General features: G+C 37.7%; 1 protein-coding gene across 1 annotated transcript in view; it reads right to left on the bottom strand.

The window, feature by feature from the left end:
- Window positions 1-258: 258 nt before the first annotated feature.
- KLHDC1 (kelch domain containing 1) overlaps window positions 259-22,671 on the bottom strand; it is a 55,036-nt gene continuing 32,623 nt past the window's right edge. Inside the window, exons 7-13 of the mRNA XM_036269953.1 lie at window positions 20,449-20,532; window positions 19,936-19,994; window positions 17,516-17,628; window positions 15,358-15,430; window positions 11,094-11,178; window positions 9,365-9,417; window positions 259-761 (exon numbers count right to left, since the gene is read on the bottom strand). Coding sequence (XP_036125846.1) covers window positions 575-761; window positions 9,365-9,417; window positions 11,094-11,178; window positions 15,358-15,430; window positions 17,516-17,628; window positions 19,936-19,994; window positions 20,449-20,532 — 654 coding nt within the window. The 3' untranslated portion in view covers window positions 259-574. The remainder of the gene's footprint in view (window positions 762-9,364; window positions 9,418-11,093; window positions 11,179-15,357; window positions 15,431-17,515; window positions 17,629-19,935; window positions 19,995-20,448; window positions 20,533-22,671) is intronic.

Genomic DNA, 22,671 nt, shown 5'->3' with positions numbered 1-22,671 from the left:
TAAAGGTTTGAGGAAACCATATGAAGAGAAAACAGGAAGTTACAATGATGCTTAAGAATACTTTACTGGATGAGTGCTAAAAGGGCAGGCATTCCACATTTAATACCACCAGTGTTTGCCTATTTTATCATTTGGCCAGCTGTATTAGTTATTTAAAGAGAAGCTTTAAGTAATTTTAAAGTGACTTGAGAAAGTTTATTATTTCTAAAAGTTGATATGTAGTGTTTTTGTATATCATTATGTAGAGGGATTTCTAAAGTCCTTGGGTAATTTCTTATTTCCTCAAATTTGTATATTTCCAGCAATGAGTACACAGTGAGTTAATATCTCCTACAATTGGACTTACTTTCAGAAAGTATATTTTTCTGCAGATTATAAGGAAATTATTTTTGAAATATAAATTACTCTGCCATTAACATCTCATTCCCATACACTCCATTCCATGTAACCACTTTAACATAGCATTTTTGCTTCAGATTTTATTTTCTAAATAAAGCCTACAATATGGGGGGAGTAAATATACAGTCTGATTAAAATGGTTTAAACATATTAAATATATAGAGTATATAACAACTTAATTGTTACTGATCCACTGATACTTATTTTCTGTCTCTTCTTTTTGGGCTCTTTGTTCTTCTCGGTGGCTAGCTGCAGTCCAGAATGTGATTTTTTTGAGTACTTGTTGCAAAAGTTTAGGAGGCAATAAAGATATTTGACTTTCTAAAATTATAGCATTTTTACCAATGCAGTCAAGGCATGACCTATAAACAAAACATAATAGAATTATTAATTTTCAAGTAATAATATAAAAAATATATAGGTAAGTTTCTTAAAAATAAAAATCATTCTTAAATTCTTGCATATTAATGTATTTCCTTTGTATTGTTTGGAATATGATAGGATGTATGTTCTTTCCAGAGCACCACAATAATTGTATATCTTTATTGCACAGAACCTGTTTCTGACCAAAATCCAACAGAACAGAAATTACAACTTACCATGCGTGATGTTCTTTAATAGAAAGGATTCAGACTTAATTTCAAAGCAGGATAGTCTACAACAGGCCCCTTTCACCTATCCTTGCAGCCCAACATCCATTTACACTTCTCTGAGAACTTTTTCTTCCATCTCCGAGATGAAGCTTCTGACATCCATCCATTGTTACAGGACGTGACCCGGTTCTCCCCAGACCACCTCTGTCAGTGTCTGCCCTGGACACTTAGGTTGACCCAGAGCGAGCTGGTCTGAGGAGAGGAATGGAGCAGAGACGCAGGAGGAGCCAAGAGACCACCAGAGCTTCTCCCCGCCTGGGGGCCTGGAGTTCATCTTTTCCCTTTCATCCTACTAGAGGGCAGTATCCTTCCAAATGCAATTCCATTTTGTTTTAAACTACCTTAAAGAAGGTTTTGTATTTTAAAACCAAAAGAAACTTAAGATAAAAATCATCAAAAGAGCATCGATTTCAACTGATAACTTTAATTCAAAAGGTAAATATTTTATAAAAGTTTTAAAAATAGATTCATTGGATTTTGCTGTGGTTAATCTCAGTTGTCATTTTTACAAGGATTTCCACTCAAGAGATTTATATCTTCTTCCACGCACTCATGAAGCCTTTTTCCTCTACTCTATGAAAATGCCCAATAAGAAGAGTGGAAATGGCCCTGTCCGGTTTGGCTCAGCGGTTAGAGCGTGGGCCTGTGGTCCAGAGAGACCCAGGTTCGGTTCCCACTAAGGGCACGTACCTCGGTTGCAGTTTGTCCCCGGCCCTGGTTAGGTCGTATGGGTGGCAGCCACTCGATGTGTCCCTTTCACGTCGATGTTTCTCTCTTCCTCTCTCTCTCTCACTCTCTTTTCCTCTCTCTCCCTCTCACTCTATCTGAACAAAAATGGAAAAAATTGTCCTTGGGTGAGGATTAAAAAAAAAAAAGAGTGGAAATGTTCCACATTGGTACAGAAGGAGTACAAGAAAATGAAATGACTCCTGTATGTGCTGCAGATTTATCTCTGCTGCGATAGAGACACAGCAGCTCCTGCGCCCTTCAGTAAGTGGGGAGGGAAGCCAGATGAGGAGATGGACTGTCATTACCTTCCACTCAGTGATTCAGCAAGTATTTATTAGTATGTACTACATATTAGGTATTGGTTTAGGAGAAGGAAACCCAATACTGAGAAAAATTCTATTTCAACCTTCAAGAAGATTACAATTTAGTGAAAAAAAATAAACAATTAACAGTAAAATGTTATAAATATTGTGACTGGGATAAAGTGAAATCGCCAGGACAGGTACAGGTCCTATGGAAATCAGAGAGGAAGAGTAATCAGGACAGCCTGGTCGGCCAGGGAAAGTTTCCAGATGGGAGGTCCACACTGAGACCACGAGAGTCTCAACAAATTAAATAAACTAAGATAGAGGAACCCCACCATAGAGGAACCCCACCTACAGAGCCCCAGGGAAGAGAAATAAGATTTATTACCGAGGAACCATGTCCTACTGCTTGTTGTTTGTTCCCAGAGAATGCTAAATGCTCCCTGACTTTGAATTTAAAGTAAAATGATTACTCTTGCTGCACTGTGGACAGTGAGCTGTGGTGAGCATGCTTGACACAATCAATATGAGTACATTCCTGATACACTCAAGTTCTGATATGCTCAGCATCAAAAGGGCCTGCACCCACTCACAGAAGCACTGGATGGTCACCTAGTCCCAGCCTCAAATACAGGCCCATCCATGGTGTCCTTTTGCTTTCCCTCATTTCCATACTGTTCATCTTCCCCATCACTGTTTACCTTTGTGGAGGAAAGACTGTTCCAAGATGTGACCGCTGCCTGACCAGTGAGCTGGGCCTGGGCCAGAATGGGGAGAGTGTTTCCCCGAACACCCACCTCCCTGGGGACTGTCTGATCCTGACTGGTGTTTGTTGTGACATGAACCAGTGCCTCTCCCCTGCTTCATACTAATGGTCCCTGGACAGGCCATTGTCTTGGGCTGGCAAGCATGTAAAGCAATTTACCATAATCGACAGCATTCCTGTATAAGTACCGGGACTATCCACCCCTTTATCCCATGCAATTCTTTGGTGCTTACGAAGTAGCGTGGGGATCCATTTCATCATACGGCCATTCAAGATGCGCCTGCTACATAAGTTTCCCTCAATAAACTCCATTAATTACCAGACTGGAGTGCCAGCCTCCTTCTTCAGTCTTTCCTGCCCTCTGCCTACACAGAAGGTTTTCAGTCCTGGCACCTTTCCCCGGGGTCTGTGTGTACTAACAGTATTCCCTTCCAAAACTCTCCATGCTTTCTGAAACACCAGCTGTGTCTGCAAACACCCCTGCTTCCACTGACTTTCTGTCCTCACCTTAACTGAAAGGGAAGAAATCGCTGTACATGTAGCCTTCTTGAGAAAAGAGTACACATCCCCCTCACCTCCACTTTCTCAGCCCCGCAGCCCAGCAGTCTTCTCTCTCCTCACTGCTGCCTGCAGCCGCTCTCACTTCACCTCACCTTCTGACGTGGCCACCCATCACCCTCGGGCTCATCCCCACCCCGCCCCCAGCCCCACCTACATCGAGGACTTTGGCCCTGGCTCACCACATTCTTGCCTCTTGACTGATTTTACTGTCTGTGGAAAACTTTTTTATTCTTTATGACCTCACTCAGGGCAGTTCCACCTCTGAAATCTTAAACTTCCATATCCTCTTCTTAGACCATAATCCTTGCATTCTTTTTTAAAAATTTATTTAAAACATACTTAATAAATCATTGTCAATTTTTATAATGTTTCAAGTCCATTCTTTGTTGATTTGCCTCTACATTTATATGGTTAAGTCACTGTTGCTGTGTTTCTTTTTTTTTTTTTCCTCACCCGAGGACATTTTTCCAATTTTTGTACAGATAGAGTGGGAGGGAGAGAGAGAGAGAGAGAGAGAGAAACATCGATGTGAAGGGACACATCAAGTGGCTGCCACCCGCACGACCAACCAGGGCCGGGGACAAACTGCAACCGAAGTACGTGCCCTTAGCAGGAACCGAACCCGGGTCTCTCTGTACCGCAGGCCAACGCTCTAACCACTGAGCCAAACTTGCCAGGGTGCTGTGTTTCTTATCTATGACCATATTATTTTTATATCCCTTCATTTGTGGATTCTTAAGATGTTGCATCGTTTTAATTCTTACACTCTCTTATTCTTGGACTCTTCCTGACTCACCAAATAGTAAGACTCCTCCCATTTTAACTTGCTTTCCTATCCAGCCTAGTCCAGATGCACTTCATTCTCTTGCCAACACTTTAATGCCCCTCTCCACTGTCCCTGATACACCATGCTGGCTAAATTCCAACCACAGGTAAGTTTAGCCAACTCTCTCCTGTCTGCACCTGCAGCCTGGCTGCTCAGTGCTGCTGGAGAAAAGCATGTTTCCACCACCGTGGCCCACTCACTGCACAGTGATTCTGTTCTGTCTCAGCTGTTACTCCTGATACTCAGCACCGTGTTATGTGTCCCAAATCAGCATCTTCTCGCTCACCTCAGCAGCTATTTCAGATTTCACCACTCTCCTTAAGTTCATTCCCTCACCTCTCCTTTATCAGACAACCTCACTTGCAGCTAAAACTTCCTAAGAGCCCTGCCTTCAACCAATAAATTCATGTGTCTTTATATCTACACTTCCTTCTTTCCTCACTATTTTAAAAATATTCTTGCTCCAGTCAAGAGGCAATTCAATAACCTCTTTGCTAAAATCCACCTCCTTAAACCATGCTCTGCCGATTTTCCTTCACTTCTTGTTTCCAACAACTTACTCCCATTGGTTTCTTCCCCTTCACATGTGAACAAATATGTTCACTCCTTCCTTGGTCTTGGTGCTCATCCCCGGAAGGCATCCTGGCTTCCACCTTCACTTACTAACAATTTCCTAGTACAACAAACCCTCCATTTTGCGGACCCTGATTTAACAGACTTCGGATTTAATGGACATTTCCAGTCTGTATGTCATATGTGAAAATTAACACTTAATTTTTGAATTTTGGCCAAGATTTGCTTATAATTAAATTAACATGTTATTGTTTTTCTCATTAATTAACTTTTTTTTTATCAAATACGCCATATGTTGGAAAAAACGCTATAGTACTTTTGCTGACATAAATAAATAGTACATATCTACAAGTATAGTCTACATTTAAATCTAAGAGTCACTGCTTGTAAACAATGTTTGGTGAATGATTAGCATGTGATTGCACTTCACTGTGCCAGGTATTGGTCCTGTTGTCGTGTGGCTGACTTTCCGCAGCAGCTTTAACTCTGGCAGCCAGCAGATGTTCTCACGATCCCAGGTGTGCTGAGCCCTGCCCCGTGTGCATCTGTTTACTTGTGGTGACTGGAGAATGCACGCATTTACTAGACCTATTCAGTATAAATTTAAAACCACAGTAATACACAGTAATAGAAAACTTTTCTGTGAAATTAAACTTTCGAACATAATTTTAATTACACAAATGTGTCTTCATAAATAAAAACAAGAAAATTACCTAATTTTTCAACTTTTTAACATTTGCATTCAGATAACCTACTTCATCATATAAAGGACTTTCAGCTTTAAAAGACACCCGCTCACCCAAAGTAGTCCATTACATCGAGGTTTTACTGTCCTGTAAAGGTACTTTTCAATCCAGACACCCTGTGACCTCTTTACAGTGCATAATCTCTCCATCTTGAATTCTCTTCTCCCTCAGGTTTTATGTTCCCATCATCTACTGGTCCACCTTTGACCTCTCTGGTCACTCTCTGCGCCTACTTTTCCTCTACTTGCTCCTCAAATGTTACGAGCTCCTAAAGCTCAGCTGTTGGCTTCATCTTTACTCTCAAAACTCTTCCTGGGCAGAACTAACCGATACCCATTTATACTCCAACAATTCTTAAATCATTATGTCTAGCTCCATACACTATTTCATGGATAGCTCCTATACTTAGAGGGCCCATAAGCACTTCAAACTCAGTATGTCCAAAACCAAATGTATCACTTCTCCCATCCCACTGCCTTCTCCCTATTCTATCATTAATCCTTCCCTTCTTTTTCCCTTGGCATCCATGCAACTACCACACCCATTTTACCTTCTAAATATCCCCATCTCCCTCCCTTCTCCAGTTCCACTGCCATTTCAGGCCCTCGCTCTGTGCCTGACCACCACGGCAGCCTCCACTAACTTTCCTGCCCAGTCACACATCCCTCCAGTCTCCCATCCACAATGTTGCCAGAGGGAATTTCTAACTTGTCATATGATCATCTCATGCCTCTGCTCCAACTTTTGCAATCCTTCCCGATCTCCTACAAGATAATGTAAACTCTGCACGACAGACAAAAAGCTAGATGACATATGCTTTCTGTTTTCCTGTCCAACCTCATTACTTACAACTCCCCCCTCATACTTATATTGCAGGAATATTCAAGGCCTCCGTTTCCAGGGCACTAACACCTCACCTGCTTGTTCACAGCAAATTCTTATCTCAAATTCTTCTTCTGCAAAGACTTCCCTAGCCTTCACAACCTTTTTTTTTTTTTTTTTTTATCCTCACCTGAGGATATTTTTCCATATTTTGTACAGATAGAGTGGGAGGGAGAGAGAGGAAGGGAGAGAGAGAGAGAAACATCGACGTGAAGGGACACATCGAGTGGCTGCCACCCACACGACCAACCAGGGCCAGGGACAAACTGCAACCGAAGTACGTGCCCTTAGCGGGAACCGAACCCGGGTCTCTCCGGACCGCAGGCCGACGCTCTAACCGCTGAGCCAAACCGGCCAGGGCACAACCTTTTTTTTAAATCCTCACCCAAAGATATGTTCTTATTGATTTTTTTTTTAGCAAGAGAGGAAGGGAGAGGGGGAGAGAGATCAATCACCTGCCTCCCATATAGGCCCTGACTGGGGAGTGAACGTATAAACCTGGCTATGTGCCCTGACTGGGAATCAAACCCACAACCGTTTGGAGTCCAGGACAATGCTCCAACTAACTGAGCCACCTGGCCACAATCTTAACTATGTGGACAGAGGGCCTTCTTCTCTAGTATTCTCATGAACTTGGTATATGTTCATCACAAAGTGGGATGACTCCTCAAAAAGGTCAGCCATTCACAATGTGTGGTCCCAAAATAATTCATTTTATTATTAAATGAATGGAAATTTGCTTACAGTGAGTATATTCTCCAGGCGTAACCACAGGAAAAATAAATTTACAATGTAATAAGATATTTGAAACAATAACTTTCCTGGAACAAATAGTAACTTCCAGCATACAAAAGTTTAAAGCCAAACTTAAATATGTAAGTCTTTGTTGTTAAATCTTCTGAAACTACTTGTTATCACCACTTCTTCCTATCTTCCATCCCTCCTACAAATGCTGTACAAAATCAATCATACTCAAAATAAATAAAATGGATGGGGAAAAATAAAATTTGTATGTCTTCCCTTCAATCTTTAAAAATGTATATTTGGTGTGTGTTTATTTTTCCTTTTCCACTGTAGTTGTTTGAATGTCTGCCTTCTATATTATTAGCAATTTAAGGGAAAGGTTATGATTTTTCCTTTCATAGCACAGTGCTTTCTTACGGTAGGCACTCAAATATTGTATTTCTTGATCCCTGGATATAGGAACTTGCAATCTACTTAACGAAAGCAGTTACATTCATAGCAAAAAAGTAACAGTGCCCTGCAGCATAAATCATTACAGTATCGATTTCCAAACTTCACCTGTTTCACCTGCACAATAGAATTACCATGGGATCTTTCAAACATTCCGAAGTCCATGCTATACCCCAGACTAGTGAAACCATGATCTGTTGGGGTGGAACACAGACATCAATACGTTTTAAAGTTCCACATGAGATCTAATGTGCTACAAGAGCAGGAAACACTGCACTAACAAAAAAGTAGTTAAGAAAGGCTTTAGAAAGGTCCAGTTTAAGCTAGTCCATTGGTGTTCAAGTGGTTTAAGCTGTAGAAGGTTTGGAAATTATAGTACACTCCTTTACATACAGCATATAACCCCTCCCCCCTTCTCCTTCACCCATGTTATTCCTGCTGCATAAAATACCCACACTTCAATCTGGCCACTGTTGCTAAATGGTTAGAGCATTGACCCACAAACCAAAAAGTGCAGGGTTCAATTCCGTCAAGGGCACATCCCTTGGTTTCAGGTTCAATCCCTGGCCCCAATCTGGGTACGTGTGGAAGGCAACCAACTGATGAGTCTTTCTCACATCAATGTTTCTCTCTCTCCCTGCCCTCTACTTTTTACTCTCTTTAATAATCAGTGGAGCCCAGCCAGTGTTACTCAGTGGCTGAGTGTCAACCCATGCACCAAGAGGTCGCCAGTTCGATCCCTGGTCAGGACACATGCCCAGGCTGTGGGCCAAATCCTTAGTGGGGGCCATGCAGGAGGCAGCCAATCGATGTTCTCTCTCATTGATATTTCTATATATCTCTCTCTCTCCCTCTTCCCCTCTCTCTAAAATCAATAAAGAAAAAAATTTTAATTTAAAAAATAAAGTAAAAATCAATGGAAAAATATCTTTGGGTGAAGATTAACAACAAGAACAAAAAAATCCATATTTCTTCACTGGGCAACTTCGACTTCACTCAAACGCTTCCTCCCAACTCTCTCAGGCAGAAATAGGAGCTCCTTGCACAGTCTTCCCACTAAACTTTGTATTTACTTCTTTTAAAGCAAAAGTATATGAGCTAAGACACTATAAGTCACACCACCAACTTAATAACAGCTTTGGGATTATAAAAAAAGAAATTCTGCTAAATTAAATGCATGTATGTGTGTTTACATCCTGAGTTCAGAAAAGTTAAAATAGAAAAAAGTCAAGCTTAGAATCAAGGAAACACAGTATGTTTGATATTCCCATATGAATTAAATGTAATTTTACAAGCAAAGCAAAAATGTGACTATACTGTATAGTTTAAATTTTAAAAATAACATTGATATACAGTTCACCATTACAAATTTGATTTTACTCTTAGGACAACTTAAATATTTTCTTAAATTCAAGTCATAAACCACCTGAAAAATATTACAAAGCTGTGCTGGCTCAGTTGGTTGGAATGTCATCCCATACACCAAAAGGTTGTGGGTTCGAGTCCTGGTCAGGGCACATACTTTGGCTTTGGTTCCATGCTTGGTCGGGGCATATTTGGGAGGCAACTGATCGATGTTTCTCTCTCTCTCTCTCTTCCTCTCTTTCTAAAATCAATAAAAACATATCCTTGGGGGATTATTGGGGGGAAAATATTATAAAGCTTCCCAAAAATAAAGAAGTGATCATATATTAATAGTATATATATAAAAAAATAATGATTTTACTTACCTGAGTAGTGAATAAGGCTGTGTTTGAAAGATCAATAAATCATTACAGTGACCCTAATCAACATAAAGAGGAGTTATCAGTGTTTTTTATAAAAATAACAATGTATTAAAAATTGAACTTTATTTTATAAATGTAAAAGAAATTATATGAAGCATAAAATAAATCTCTCTCCAGCTATGAACACACATGTACACATGCACATACAAACATTCACATATTTGCGTCCACACAAATTTTAGATACATGGTTACCATTTTTTCAGTGACCCAATTTTTACCTAACCACAGTCTATATAATTGCAAATTTAAATATCAGAAACATGTTTTTCTCTTAGAACAGTGACTTCAAAATAAGAATAATAGTGGTTTTCAAGCTTTCTTGTTTTTAAAGCAGAGCTTTTTTCTTCAAATGACTCTTATTTTTAAATCTTCTCTTTACCTCATCTCCCTTTTCCAGGTGGTCCCAGGATTTCCTAGGAATTCTTAATTTGAAAATCACAGATCCAGAAGATTTTCTGAATATGATTCTCTCATATAAAAATTAATGAGGGAGAGTGAGCAGAACATTTCTCTAATCTTTTCAAATAGATCTCTAGAATTTCATTATTTATGATTATGATTTTAATAAGAATTCCTATTTTAATGATAAAATTCATATCCTAAGTAAAGACTTCTAGTGCCAAGAAAAAGAAGGCAAACCAACTAAATTTGCTTTTTAATTAAATGCAAAGTTAGGTTTTTAATTTTTTACTGAAGGGCTGAATTCTCAGCCAAAGAGAGTTTTGAAACTTTTGATACATACACCATTTAAATTGGAGGCCTCAGAACTATGACATGAACGAACCAAGTTTCCTGGAGTGAAGCCACCTTATTTCAGGGCTCACCAGGCCACTCTGTAGGAACAACTCTGGAGATAACTATGCCTGAAGAGATGAAAGGGAGCTGGAGCCCCCTTGGTTGGACCCTGGCTCGTAGCCAGTCCACCTCTGAAGGCTCAGTCCTGCTATGCCCAGGTGTTCCATGCAGACCAGAGCAGCCAGCCCTGAACTCCTGCCCCACCACACGGAGAGGAGCAGGTGGCCATCTGCTCTGAATTTCCCAAGGTGCTAGGAGTGAAAAACCAGTACTCTCCAAATGCTACTCATTGATTCCATTGACCTTAGTTTTATCGGATTTTAAAACTGGAATGCTTTAAATGCAAATGTAAAACAGGGGTGAAGCAGTGGCAAAAGATGCATAAAATAATAAGAAAATACACTTTGAGCATTTCAAAGTAGTTTCCTCTTGAGGGAAAAAGCTAGCCTTGATGATGCTCTAATTATTGTTAGGTAGCAAATTTCATGGGCACTTATTACACTAAGTAGTTTACATATACATTATATATATTCTTATGTATCAAATGTTACTTACAAATATTTTAATTCAATAAAATTATAAACACCCATACTATGGGGAGGCTCAAAGAGTGAAGGAAAGGAAAAGCCATCCTTTAAAGGCTCTTCTTAATAATTTGACCAATGAAGTTAATAGACCTATTCAATTTGTAAACCTAAGAAATCCTGAAATGCTTCCCCAAAGCCACTTATCCTGAAGATAGTCACACCACAGAGGAACATTTCATGCCCTTCCAGATTTTGCAATGTGGGAATATTAACATTCTTGGTGAATATCCATTTAGGATGAATAACACAATTACTCAGAGGAAACATTTAGATAAAAAATTTGCTTACTGTATCCAAGGAAAGTAAATCATCTTTGCTCCCACCAAATACCATTATTTCATTTTCTTTTCCCAAACAGGCTGTGTGCCATAACCTATGATGGAAAAGTATAAACGGAGTGAAATAATACCAAGGAAGAAATTGTATATCACATATTAATCAATTTTAATTGCACACTTTAAAGTGTAATCTCTTTCCAAAGAGGCATGATTGAACTCCACCTTTGGCATACCCTCAAAGAGAATAGATTTTAAAGATTCCTCTAGAATCTCCAGAGGATTCGATTATAGAGTTCATTAAATCATATTTCAATTAAGGAGATGGCCCCCAATAACTCTTTCCTATTATATCCCCCCAATCTTTTTTTAATCTCTTTATTTCATAGATACTGAAATAATTTAGTCACAAAATAAAATAATTTTAAAGGGAACTGATCAGCAGAAATAGACACCTGTCCCATTTTTCTTCTTAATATCTGCCATGGTGTTGTCCTCATCATTTTCAACTCTTTGTTCCCTGTTCTCTCTTGCCCCATCACCTGACAAATCCAATTTGGCATTTTCTTTTCATTTATGTTGTCACACTACTTATCACTCTGGGTACAGAATACCATACAAGTTCCTCATTTTTCTGGCTCTAATCTCTCTCAGCTACATGTAGCTGATAGGTAACATTTTCAGGCACTGTTTTAACCATGGACATTTTCTAATCAGGAAGCACCTGTGCCATTTTCTTCTCCTAATATTTATGACCAAGAGCTACTTCTTTTCCCATGAAACTCAACTCTTGCCTCTCCCCAAATGAACCTTCTACTTCAGCCAGCTTCATTTATTTGTGTCCCCTAAGAGTAAAGCTTATATCTGTCTCTAGGCTTTTGTTCACCTCGTTTCCTAGTCTTAGAATGAGAAGTCATTCTCTCAGGGCCTTAAAAAAACAAAAACAAAACAAACAAAAACAGGTTCATCATCCCCCAATGCCACCCAAACTGGCTCTGTCCCCCTCTCTATTCAGCATCTTTCAACATTTATGTGCTCATTTTATAATCTAACTTACATTTGAAAACAAACTGCTCTATATACTTCTTTAATTGTTTGGTGTATGTGTCTTTAGCTCCCCACAAAAACGATAAGATCCTTGTGGTCAAAAATTGCCACAGTGGTGTGCTGGAACTGGTTTCCTGGCTAGGGAAAACCGATCGTGCACGTCTCCATCCAACTCCATGCCCAGTGACATCATATCGGTAGCTTGAAACTGGCCATGGTGGAAATGAGCAAATACTACAAATCAGGGCTTTTTTAGTTTTGTTTTTTTCTTGGAGAGCAGTGTTAACTGTTTGCCAGCACACCACTGGAACTTGGGTAAGCTAATTTTATGCTTCTCTTTAAAAATGGCTATTATGGTGTTCTGCATCCAGTAGGTGATCAAAAACTTTTGAATAACAAAAGCAAAGACAAATGCCAGTATAGTTTATTCAGTGATTAAATAAACAGATCACTTCATAAAGGAGTGGAGCATCTAATCTGCTTTTGAAAATGGTCTGATGGCTCATATCTATTTTCAGTTCCACATTATTTACCAAGAATACTTTTATGGTTTAAAAAAGTTCAATATTTTGGGGGGCTCCAACTCTCAGTAAAAAAGTACACATAAATTTCTCAATTTTAAAAGGTAAATTGAGGGTTTACAAAGTCATTGCTTTGATTTTGAGAGTACTTTGATTACTTCCCTTAACAGATCAAATTGCTGAAGCAACAGATTCTGCTAATAATTGCATTATTATCATTTATTTCATTACCACACAACTTATTTTTAGTACATTCATCCTTTTCACTTAACTTCCACAAGTGCAAACATTGGGATTATGTACAATTTGTTAAATCAAATACATCTTCAAGCAATCATGACACATTCAGCAACAAACGCACTGGGGACCCAGGATAGAACTGAGTCTTAGAGACTGGAAAATACTCTGCCCAATTCTCCAACTTGTATGATAGACCATAATTTGATATAAATCTTCAGTAGCACCCAGGTTATGTTGTGAGGCTGGAGAGGGGGGACCAGAAGAGGGATTGAGTAAAGGAAATAGAATACAATGAAATTATCATATGTGGTAAGGAATAGCTTTATTTACTGGAGAGAAGGCACATAACCATGGCAATGCTCATGCGATGCAACAGTAACTAAGGTTCTATAGACCAACACCTTGTTTGCAGACACTTAAGAAAGTTCTTTGCTGACAGCTACCTATACCGATGATCAGACAGGGCTAGATAGATGGCGTCTCAGCTGAGCATTGTTTTATCTAAGGTGAGACCTGCAGGAGAGACTCCAACACTGGTGACTCCAACCTGGTGCTTCTCCACCAGGGCTGACTCTGTCCCCAGGGGGACATGTGACAATATCTGGAGATATTTTTGATCATCATAAATCCAGGCTGGGTGTGGGGGGAGGCAGTACTACTGGAATCTTGTGGGTAAAGGCCAGAGATGTGGTTAAACATCCTGCAATGTCCAGGATGCCTCTCCTCACATTAATTAATTTGGTCCCAAATGTCAATAGTGTCAAGGTTGAGAAACCTGCTGTGGAATGACAAGAGGAGAATTGGGCAACTCACATTTCAAATTATAGCTTGGAAAAGTTTGCACAGAACGCATTTAGATGTTAAGTAAATTCTCACTTTCATAAAAAATTAGTATATATACACACATACGTTCTCCTTACACTAAACTGTATCCCACCTGTTCTCCTCCTCACCTCATACCTGAAGATAGATCTGCCTCTGTCTTATCTGCCTTACGGAAACTCTGGCCTGGACTTCGTCATCGGAGAACACTGGAAAGACTTTCCTGCCTCGATTTTGGTGACATCTAGCTTGTAACCTGATGTTTTTCTACAGACTGACAGTTTCTGTCCTCTCACAGCTGCTCTACACTGATCACCTAAACATTCTAACAAAGCATATCATTTACATGACACATCAGCTGAATTTTAAAAAGTCTCTTTATATAGCTCAGTTCTAACTTGCATATTATTGATCATAGTTGTATTGCTCTAATTACTCATTAAGGATTGAAATATAAATAGCAATTTAAAAATTAAACATTCTTACTGTGGCCTATAATTAATGCATTCATACAATCAAACAACTGGAAGAGAATGAAGAGCTTATCTATTATCTAGTTCAAGTCCCTCATTTCACACATGAAGAAAATGATGCTCAATTTTTTAAGTGACTTTCCCAAAGCCAAAATGCTTAGTAGTAGCTGAGCCTATATCTTAATATAAAACTCTTTAAGTTAAAATATATATTACAAAAGATCCAGATTTGCTAAAATAATATATTCCAATGAATTTTATACATGAAAATATAAGAATCATACATATAATTATGATAAGCTCTAAATATATTACGCATATTAATATAGAAATACATAGTGAGACATATATAAATATTTTCAGGTCTTTTTCTCAAGTAAGTTACTTATCATATACTACATTACTGAAATGCATGTCACTAAGTTGACTTCACATTAGTATAAGTAATCTATAGTAAGACATCTGAAATACATGGCATGAAAAAGAATAAAATCTATTATTAACTATAATAATTATAATGTGCTGAATTTGAATATCCTATGAATATATCTTTATTATACTACTCAATCAAATTAGAAAAAATAAGAATTACAGTATTCATGTGGTTTTCTTTGTAGTCTAATAATAGTATATTGTTTTTACAATTTTTTGTAGACAATTGTACTCTATAATATACCACAAATAACTAACATGTTTTCTTTTTCAAAAAATTCACAATCCTGAATACAATATACAGTTAATAAAGAAAAATAATAATCTACCATCTACTTGATCAATATGGAAGCACTTTCCCCATTAAATTGCTCTAAACCTCTTCCGTAAACAAATCACTACTACTAAAGCCAACCCCATTCTTGTCTATTTATTAAAAATAGTAAGATTATATACTTTCCATTTCTTGGTCTTTTCATATTTATCAGGCAGGAATATGCATTTGCCTAAAAGAATAATAGTTTCAAATATGCAAAAATATGGGTAGAAACTGAATAGATCATTTCTAACAATCAATATCATTTAAATGATAATTAAATTACTTAGGTAACATCAAACTTATTTTAAAGATATCCTTCCTGATGGTTTATGGTTTTAATGGCAAACACTATAAATTCGGTGCTATATTTTAATACTTGAAAATTTCTTAACTATTTTACTATTTGTCAACTTCTAGATTTACCTGGGTCTTGTTTTAGGTAAATATGTCAGTTGTTTCCAATGATTTGTTACGACATTATGAATCCAACCATCACCTGCAATATTATGAAAGTTCAAAAATTAAGATTAGGTCTTTGGGATAAAATTTAAATTTGTATCCAAATTTATCATGCTACATTTACCCAACGATCTGGTGTGTGTGCATATTTTCTCATAAAAATATTCAGAGAGAGCCCTGGCTGGTTTGGCTCAGCGGTTAGAGCGTCAGCCCTCAGACCAGTGAGTCGCGTGTTGGACTCTGGCCCAGGGCTCGCACCTCAGTTGCGGTTCGTCCCAGGCCCTGGTCTGGGTCGTTCAGGAGGCAACCTGTTGATGTGTCCCTCTCACGTCATGTTTCTCTCTTTCTCCCTTCCTCCCACTCTATCTGAAGATAAACAGAAAAATATCCTCCAATGAGGATTAACATATATATTCAGAGATATACAAAATAGAGTGAACATGACAATGAACCCAACATATGCCAGACTCAGCAACTACCCAGATTTTGTCACATGTGCTCCATTTATCTCTTTATTGTTGTTGCTGAGTTATTCTACAGCAAATCCTAAATCTCCGATCATTTCCCCCATGCGCACTTCAGTAAGCATTGCTTAAAAAAGTGGAATTTTTTTTTACGTACCTACAACACCACTGTCACATACTGCAGTGACATTATCACAGTAAAAAAAACTAAAACTTATTTCTTAGTATTATCTAAAACACATATGACCACATCTTAAGCTGCATCTATAAAGCAAGAAACTGACTGAACTAAGAGGACATTTACAGATATCTGGGTACCAGACTTATCGGGGTGATCATTTCTTCTACACCTGAAACTAATATAATAGTGTATATCAACTGTAATTGCAAAATAAGTTAATTTAAAAATAAAAATTGAGAAAACATTGTTTAGCCCTGGCCAGTATGGCTCAGCAGTAGGAGCGTTGCCCATGGACCAAAGAGTCCCAGGTTCGATTCCGGCCAAGGGCATGTGCCTCGGTTGCAGTTTGTCCGTAGCCCCGGTAGGGGTTGTGCGGGTGGTAACCAAGTGATGTGTCTCTCTCACGTTAATGTTTCTCTCTTTCTCTCTCTTCCACCCTCTCTCCCTCCAGCTCTATCTGAAGATTAATGTGAAAATATCCCTGGGTGAGGACGAAAAACAAACATTTTTAAAAGAGTTAGGACATTTAATTCCCTATAGGTCAATGTCCAAAACCAGCAAATAGGAATTAAAAACAGTAGTGCTCATGAAGAGATGATATTAAACAACCCCTAGTGAAATGCATAAATGTTAGCTTTTTTACTAGATTCCACATCTCTTTTAATTAAAATCCCCAGAAATTGAAGAGCATAATATTCTGCTATAGTTAACATCCCCTACTGGGAACTGCTGTTTCCAACCAACTTCTGGAGTTGCTGGCCAGCAGACTGCCAGATACACTGCTGATGCTCAGTAAATTTTTGTTGGGAAAAAAAAAGTAGTTTTTCCAGATCCTATATAAGAGTATAGAATTGGTTTTAATGGTATATGAGTTCTCTTAATGAAAACATCTCTAGCCATAGAAAACTTTTGAGTTAATACAAAACATTTAGTATGTCAAACTAAGAAGTGGATATTCATAGTGGTGTAATTGTACTGCTGAAAGAAAAACCGCGTTTCAAAACCCACAGCCATTGGGATCAGCAGTGACCGAAGTTTAAAAAATTCTAGCTAAGTACTTTCCTTTATAGTTTGGGAACAAAGAGAGAAGCAACAGGCCTTGCCACCTTATACTTCCAGAGCATTCTGGAATAGGCTGCTCTTCTAATCTCCATTCCAGCCTACAGTATAAGCATCTGGATCAAAAAAATCAGGAGAACATGGAATCATAGGCTAGTGTAGTTGCAGGGGGCTTTAATCACCTAGGTTCAACCACCCTTCCTGTTCCCCACACCTAGGAAAAAGGAGAACATCGAGAGCCAAGGCTACAGAAGCAAAGTGGTCTTCCACTTCTAATCCTCAGTGCAAGCACACAGTCGGAGATATAATAAAGGTAAAGCATAAAATCAGAAAAAAAACAAAAAACAAAACAAGATACCTTTGGTATAAAATACAACTAAGAAAAATGATAGTAATTGTAGGCGAAACATGAACTCACTTAATGGAATATTGTCCGCACTAAGTCCACCAAATAAGAAAAGCTTATCATCAGCTATTGGTGTTAAAGTATGCCATGATCGATGTTTTGGGTTTTCTCCATTAATAGGAATCCTGTGGCAAAAGAAAAATATAAAAATCTAGGTACTGTGTTAGTTAAAATAAAAGGTTTTCAATCATCTCAGGTCTTAAAGGGAAAAATTGCTTTCACTAGTATAAATTTTATAAAAATTTTTAAAATTCTTAGGTGAGTTTAAACAATCTTTCTACTTAGTGTCTATTCCACCTGGTCAGAGAACACAGATTGAAAAGTAAGTCCCAGTTAGTTCACAATGCATACTCAGCACCAATCTTGTTGGCTAATCTAGGAAATGTCCTCAAGTGTTTCAACATAATTATTTTCATGTCTATATCCTTTAACTGTTGTTATACATTTAATTTTGTGTTTTCAGCAGATTTCCTCAGTGATATTATGGGATTTTGTTGTTGTTGTTGTTGACTTGGCCTATTTGTTGTAAAATTTCCCAAAGCACGATCTTCACTTGAACATGCTAGCTACTCTAGCTTCAAATAAAAGCACCTCGATGTGTCTCTCTCACATCAATGTTTCTCTCTCTTCCTCCCCCTCTCCCTCTTGCTCTATGAATGCAAAAAGTGTCCTCAGGTGAGGATTATAAAAATAAAAAAATTAAAAAAAGTACACAAGCCATTCCACATCCAGGAAAAAAAGAAAAAAACTAATAAAATAGAAACAGAAGTAAAAACATAAGCACACAAGTTTAACTAATGTGGGTGGTGAGATGAGAAGGCACCGTTCTCCAGCATTCTGGAGTGCTCCGGAAGAACATGGACTATATGTAGAAGATGTTATTAGTTTTTTCCAAACTGGAAATATTTTTATTATTTTAGTTGACTATAAAAAACATTTTGGTTAGAAAACATTCAACAACCACAAAAATATTTTTAATGAGAGTTATATATTTCTGTCTTCCAGCAATGAGAAATAATAATGTGGTATATATGTTTCCAGACTTTAATGTACATATAAATATTTATTAAAAATATATCAATGGGATCATATGTCCTATTTTGTAATTTTTTTCACTCCCCTAGTATGTTGTAGAATATTTCCATGAAGTACTTTCCTTTGGTAATAGAAGCATGACAGCCCTTTGGGCAAATGTACCATGATTTAAACAATCCTCCCCACTTGTGGGCATGAAGGTTGATCTCAAGTTTTTGTTTTATAAATAATGTTGCAAGAAACATTTTTGTGTATGTACACACACATAAATATACTTGTTCAATTATTGTCTTCAAAGAAATTCTGGATCAAAGTAGAAATTCCATTTAATATTTTAAACATATTATCAGAATACCCTCCAGAAAAATTGTACCAATTTATATTTTTACTAATTATGTTGTTACAACCTGACACACACTGGTTATTTGTAATTATTTTTATCTGATAAGTGAAAACTAGTTTTATTTCCATTTCTGTAACACTCTAAGAAGTTGAACATGTTTTAAAAATAATTTTGCCTCTTTGTATTTCTTCTATGAGTTGCTGCTCATTCATGTTCTTTGTCCACTTTCCTGTTGGATTACTTGTCTTTTTCTTACCAACTTCGTTCTTGAGGATTGAATATTAAATGTAAATTGTAATTGAAAAATAAAAATATTTTAAAGAAAAATTCAAAATGAAAAATACTGTGTGAGTCAAACATAAAAAAAAAAAGAAATACTATAAATATTACTTCTAATTTATTTTTTTGTTTGCATTTTCCAATTTGCCTTTGAACTTTTTGTGGTATATTTTTCTACACAGAGATAATTAATTCTTAAGTAGTTTTATCAATCTGTCTTTTAACTTATGTATTTTGAGTTTATATCATTTTTAGAAAAGCCTTCTCCATGACAAAATACTCCATGACTGTATTTTCTTCTTGTACTTTTGTGGTTTTATATTTTATACCATTTGTACTTTGGAATACTATATAGCTATGGGTTCATCTCATTACATGAATAGCTAAATGGATAGCTAAATATATTTATTCTATTGCTAAACATATATTATGAGCCATAAATAAAATCTGACTTTTATTCACTCCATTATCTGTTCACCTGTGATGACCCTATTAACCACTGCTTCATTTCTTCTACTGACTAGTCCTTGAGAATACATAGTATAAAACCAATACTTTTACATAATCAATTTTCAACTGCTAGTATTCTCATGTTTTATATAGTTTGGTTAAAGAACAAACTCTCTTTAAATTTATATATTCCTTGCTTAGACATATAATCTGAAGAGAAAAAAATGATAGTTCAGTTTTAGAGACCCAAATTTGGATTATGATGCATGCACCCCCACACACAAACACAGAAATGCCTATAGATAAAAACAAATTTCATACTTACCTTCCAGACCAAGTCCAGGTATCTAAGTTTAGATAGTGTAAATCATTCATTCTAGTTTGCTAAAATAAAAATGTGTTAAACTGGTCAGTGTTTTACATCTTTCATAAGCAAAAATTTTGGTTTTAAAACAGTTTACATTAAAACAGATGATCTTCACTTTACTTAACATTATAAGTTTATATACTAGAAAACAAGCACTAATAAAGTTAACACAGTGCTACCAAACTAATGTGTCAAGGGGGAAAGGAAGAAATGAGTTTAATTAACAGGATTTAGATGATAAAAAATTAAAATTTTCTAATAACACACTAAAGTGAAGGATTCTCCTCATTAAAAATGATTTATGACCATCTGTGATTATTCATGTATGGTTTGTTTGAGGACAGAAGATAAAAGTTATTGAAGAACACTATAATCTCTAGATTTTTAAAATATTCAGTTCTATAAATTCAGAGGATATGTTTTGATAAGAAGCATCACACACAAAAAGGTTATTTCCATTCAAATACTAACCAAAACACGTCCGCCAAAAACATAGCCCTTACTTCCAAGCACTGCACACGCATGTGCAGCTCGAGGCTGTGGTGGAACACCGCCCTGCAGAGATTGAGAAACAGAGTGCACAGATTTGAAACATGTGAAGTGATGTCATGTTCTTATGGTTAGTATAAAAAATACTTGACTGCTGAAAAAGAAAAACTACATCGGGTGGTGAAAAATGGCGGTGGAGTGAACGGAAGCTACACAGACCGTCTCCCAGGACCAAACTGGAATTACAACTAAAACAGACAAATCGACAGGAAAAAGCAACACAAAAGCAGCTTGCGAGGACCATATAACCAGGGACACTGACTCATTCCTGGTAGGATTGCGAAGGAACGAGGCGGGGGCTGAGCCTTACCTAGAAGTGGTGCCCTCGGGTTGAACTCCCAAGTGGCTCCACAGCGCAGACCCGGGACAGAGGCTAAAACAGCCACAGCCACTCACCTTGAGCTCCGGCAGAGAGAGGGCAGATTGAACTGGAACTGGGTGGGAATACCTGGGATTTGGAGGGTACTCAGAGCTTTTGCTGAGTTGCAGCCACACAGGACAGTGGCCATAATGCTCCTTCCCAGGGCTCTGGGGAGAGGCAGCAGCCCCTCCCTCAAGATTCAACCCCACCCTGTGGGCCATTGAAATGCAAATTGAGGCTCACTAACAACCAGCATCTGCCCCACCCTCGGGAAATCCACTTATGCTGAGCACCTGAGGGAGTTTTTCAATCAACTGACAACCCAAAACTCTTCAAGTAACCTGGACTGCTAGCATCCAGGCAAAAAGCTAGAGTATAACAGTACTTTTCCTGGGCTAACAACTCTAACCAGGAAAGTAAGACTTGACAGTGGTGTTTAACGTGGGTCCTCCCTCACTCATCTAGACCTAGGAGAGGGAGCCACAAACAGCACAACACCAATACCCACAGGGAAAACTTGACAGGCTCAAAAGCCCACTGTGGTGGCCAAAATGGTGAAACACAGAAACAGAAGCCAAATGAAAGAACAAGAGACCTCCACCAAAGATGAGATCAATGTGGAGCAGTTAGGCATGTTAACAGAGCTAGAATTCAGAGCCATGATCTTGAGGAAGCTCAAAAGCATGAGAAAAGATATAGAAATGCTGAGAATCAACCAATTGGAAATTAAAAACCACCAGGAAGAGATCAAGAGTGACATATCACAAATGAAGAACACACTGAAAGGTCTAAAGCGCAGAGTAGAGGAAGCTGTGGACTGGATCAGCGAATTAGAAGACAGGGTAGAAAAAATCAACCGATCAGAAAACCAAAAGAAAAAAACGATAAAAAAAAAGCAGGAAGACAGCTTAAGAGAACTGTGGGACAACTGGAAACACAATAATATTCACATCATAGGAGTCCCCGAAGAAGAAGAAAATGAACAAAGGTTAGAGAATATATTCAAAGAAATAGTGACAGAAAACATCCCTAATTTGGTGAAGGAAGAAGGTATTCAAGTTCAAGAAACACAGAGAGCCCCAAATAAGAACCAAAAAAGGCCCACACCAAGACACATAGTAATTAAAGTGCCAAAAATTAAAGACAAAGAGAGAATCCTAAAAGCAGCAAGAGATAAGCAACAGGTTGCCTACAAAGGAAACCCCATAAGGCTCGCAGCAGACTTCTAACAAGAAACACTGAGGCCAGAAGGGAATGGCATGAAATAATTAAGGCCATGAAAAACAAGGATCTGAATCCAAGACTACACTACCCACAAGGCTTCATTCAAAATAGAAGGTCAAATAAAGAGCTTCCCAGACAAAAAAAAAAAGGCTAAGGGAATACATTAGCACCAAACCAGCACTGCAAGAAATGTTAAAAGGACTGCTGTAATTAGCAGGAGAAATAGGAAGAAAACTAGAACCACACTAAACAAAAATGGCAATAAATAAGTACATATCAATAATCACCTTAAATGTAAATGCTCCAATAAAAAGACACAGAGTAGCTCATTGGATGAGAAAGCATGACTCATCTACATGTTGTTTACAAGAGACCCACCTCACAACAAAACACTTACATAGGTTAAAAGTGAAGGGATGAAAAAAATTTTTCCAAGCAAAAAAAAGCTGGGGTAGCAATACTCATATCTGATTAAATAGATTTCAAAATGAAGACCATAATTAGAGACAAAGAAGGCCGCTACACAATAGTGAAAGGATCTATCCAACAGGAAGATATAA

This window comes from Molossus molossus, unplaced genomic scaffold, assembly GCF_014108415.1.
Source record: "Molossus molossus isolate mMolMol1 unplaced genomic scaffold, mMolMol1.p scaffold_m16_p_1, whole genome shotgun sequence".
Lineage (NCBI taxonomy): Eukaryota > Metazoa > Chordata > Mammalia > Chiroptera > Molossidae > Molossus > Molossus molossus.
The sequence above is the reverse complement of the archived record's forward strand: the minus strand, read 5'-3'. Positions and strand labels throughout refer to the sequence as shown.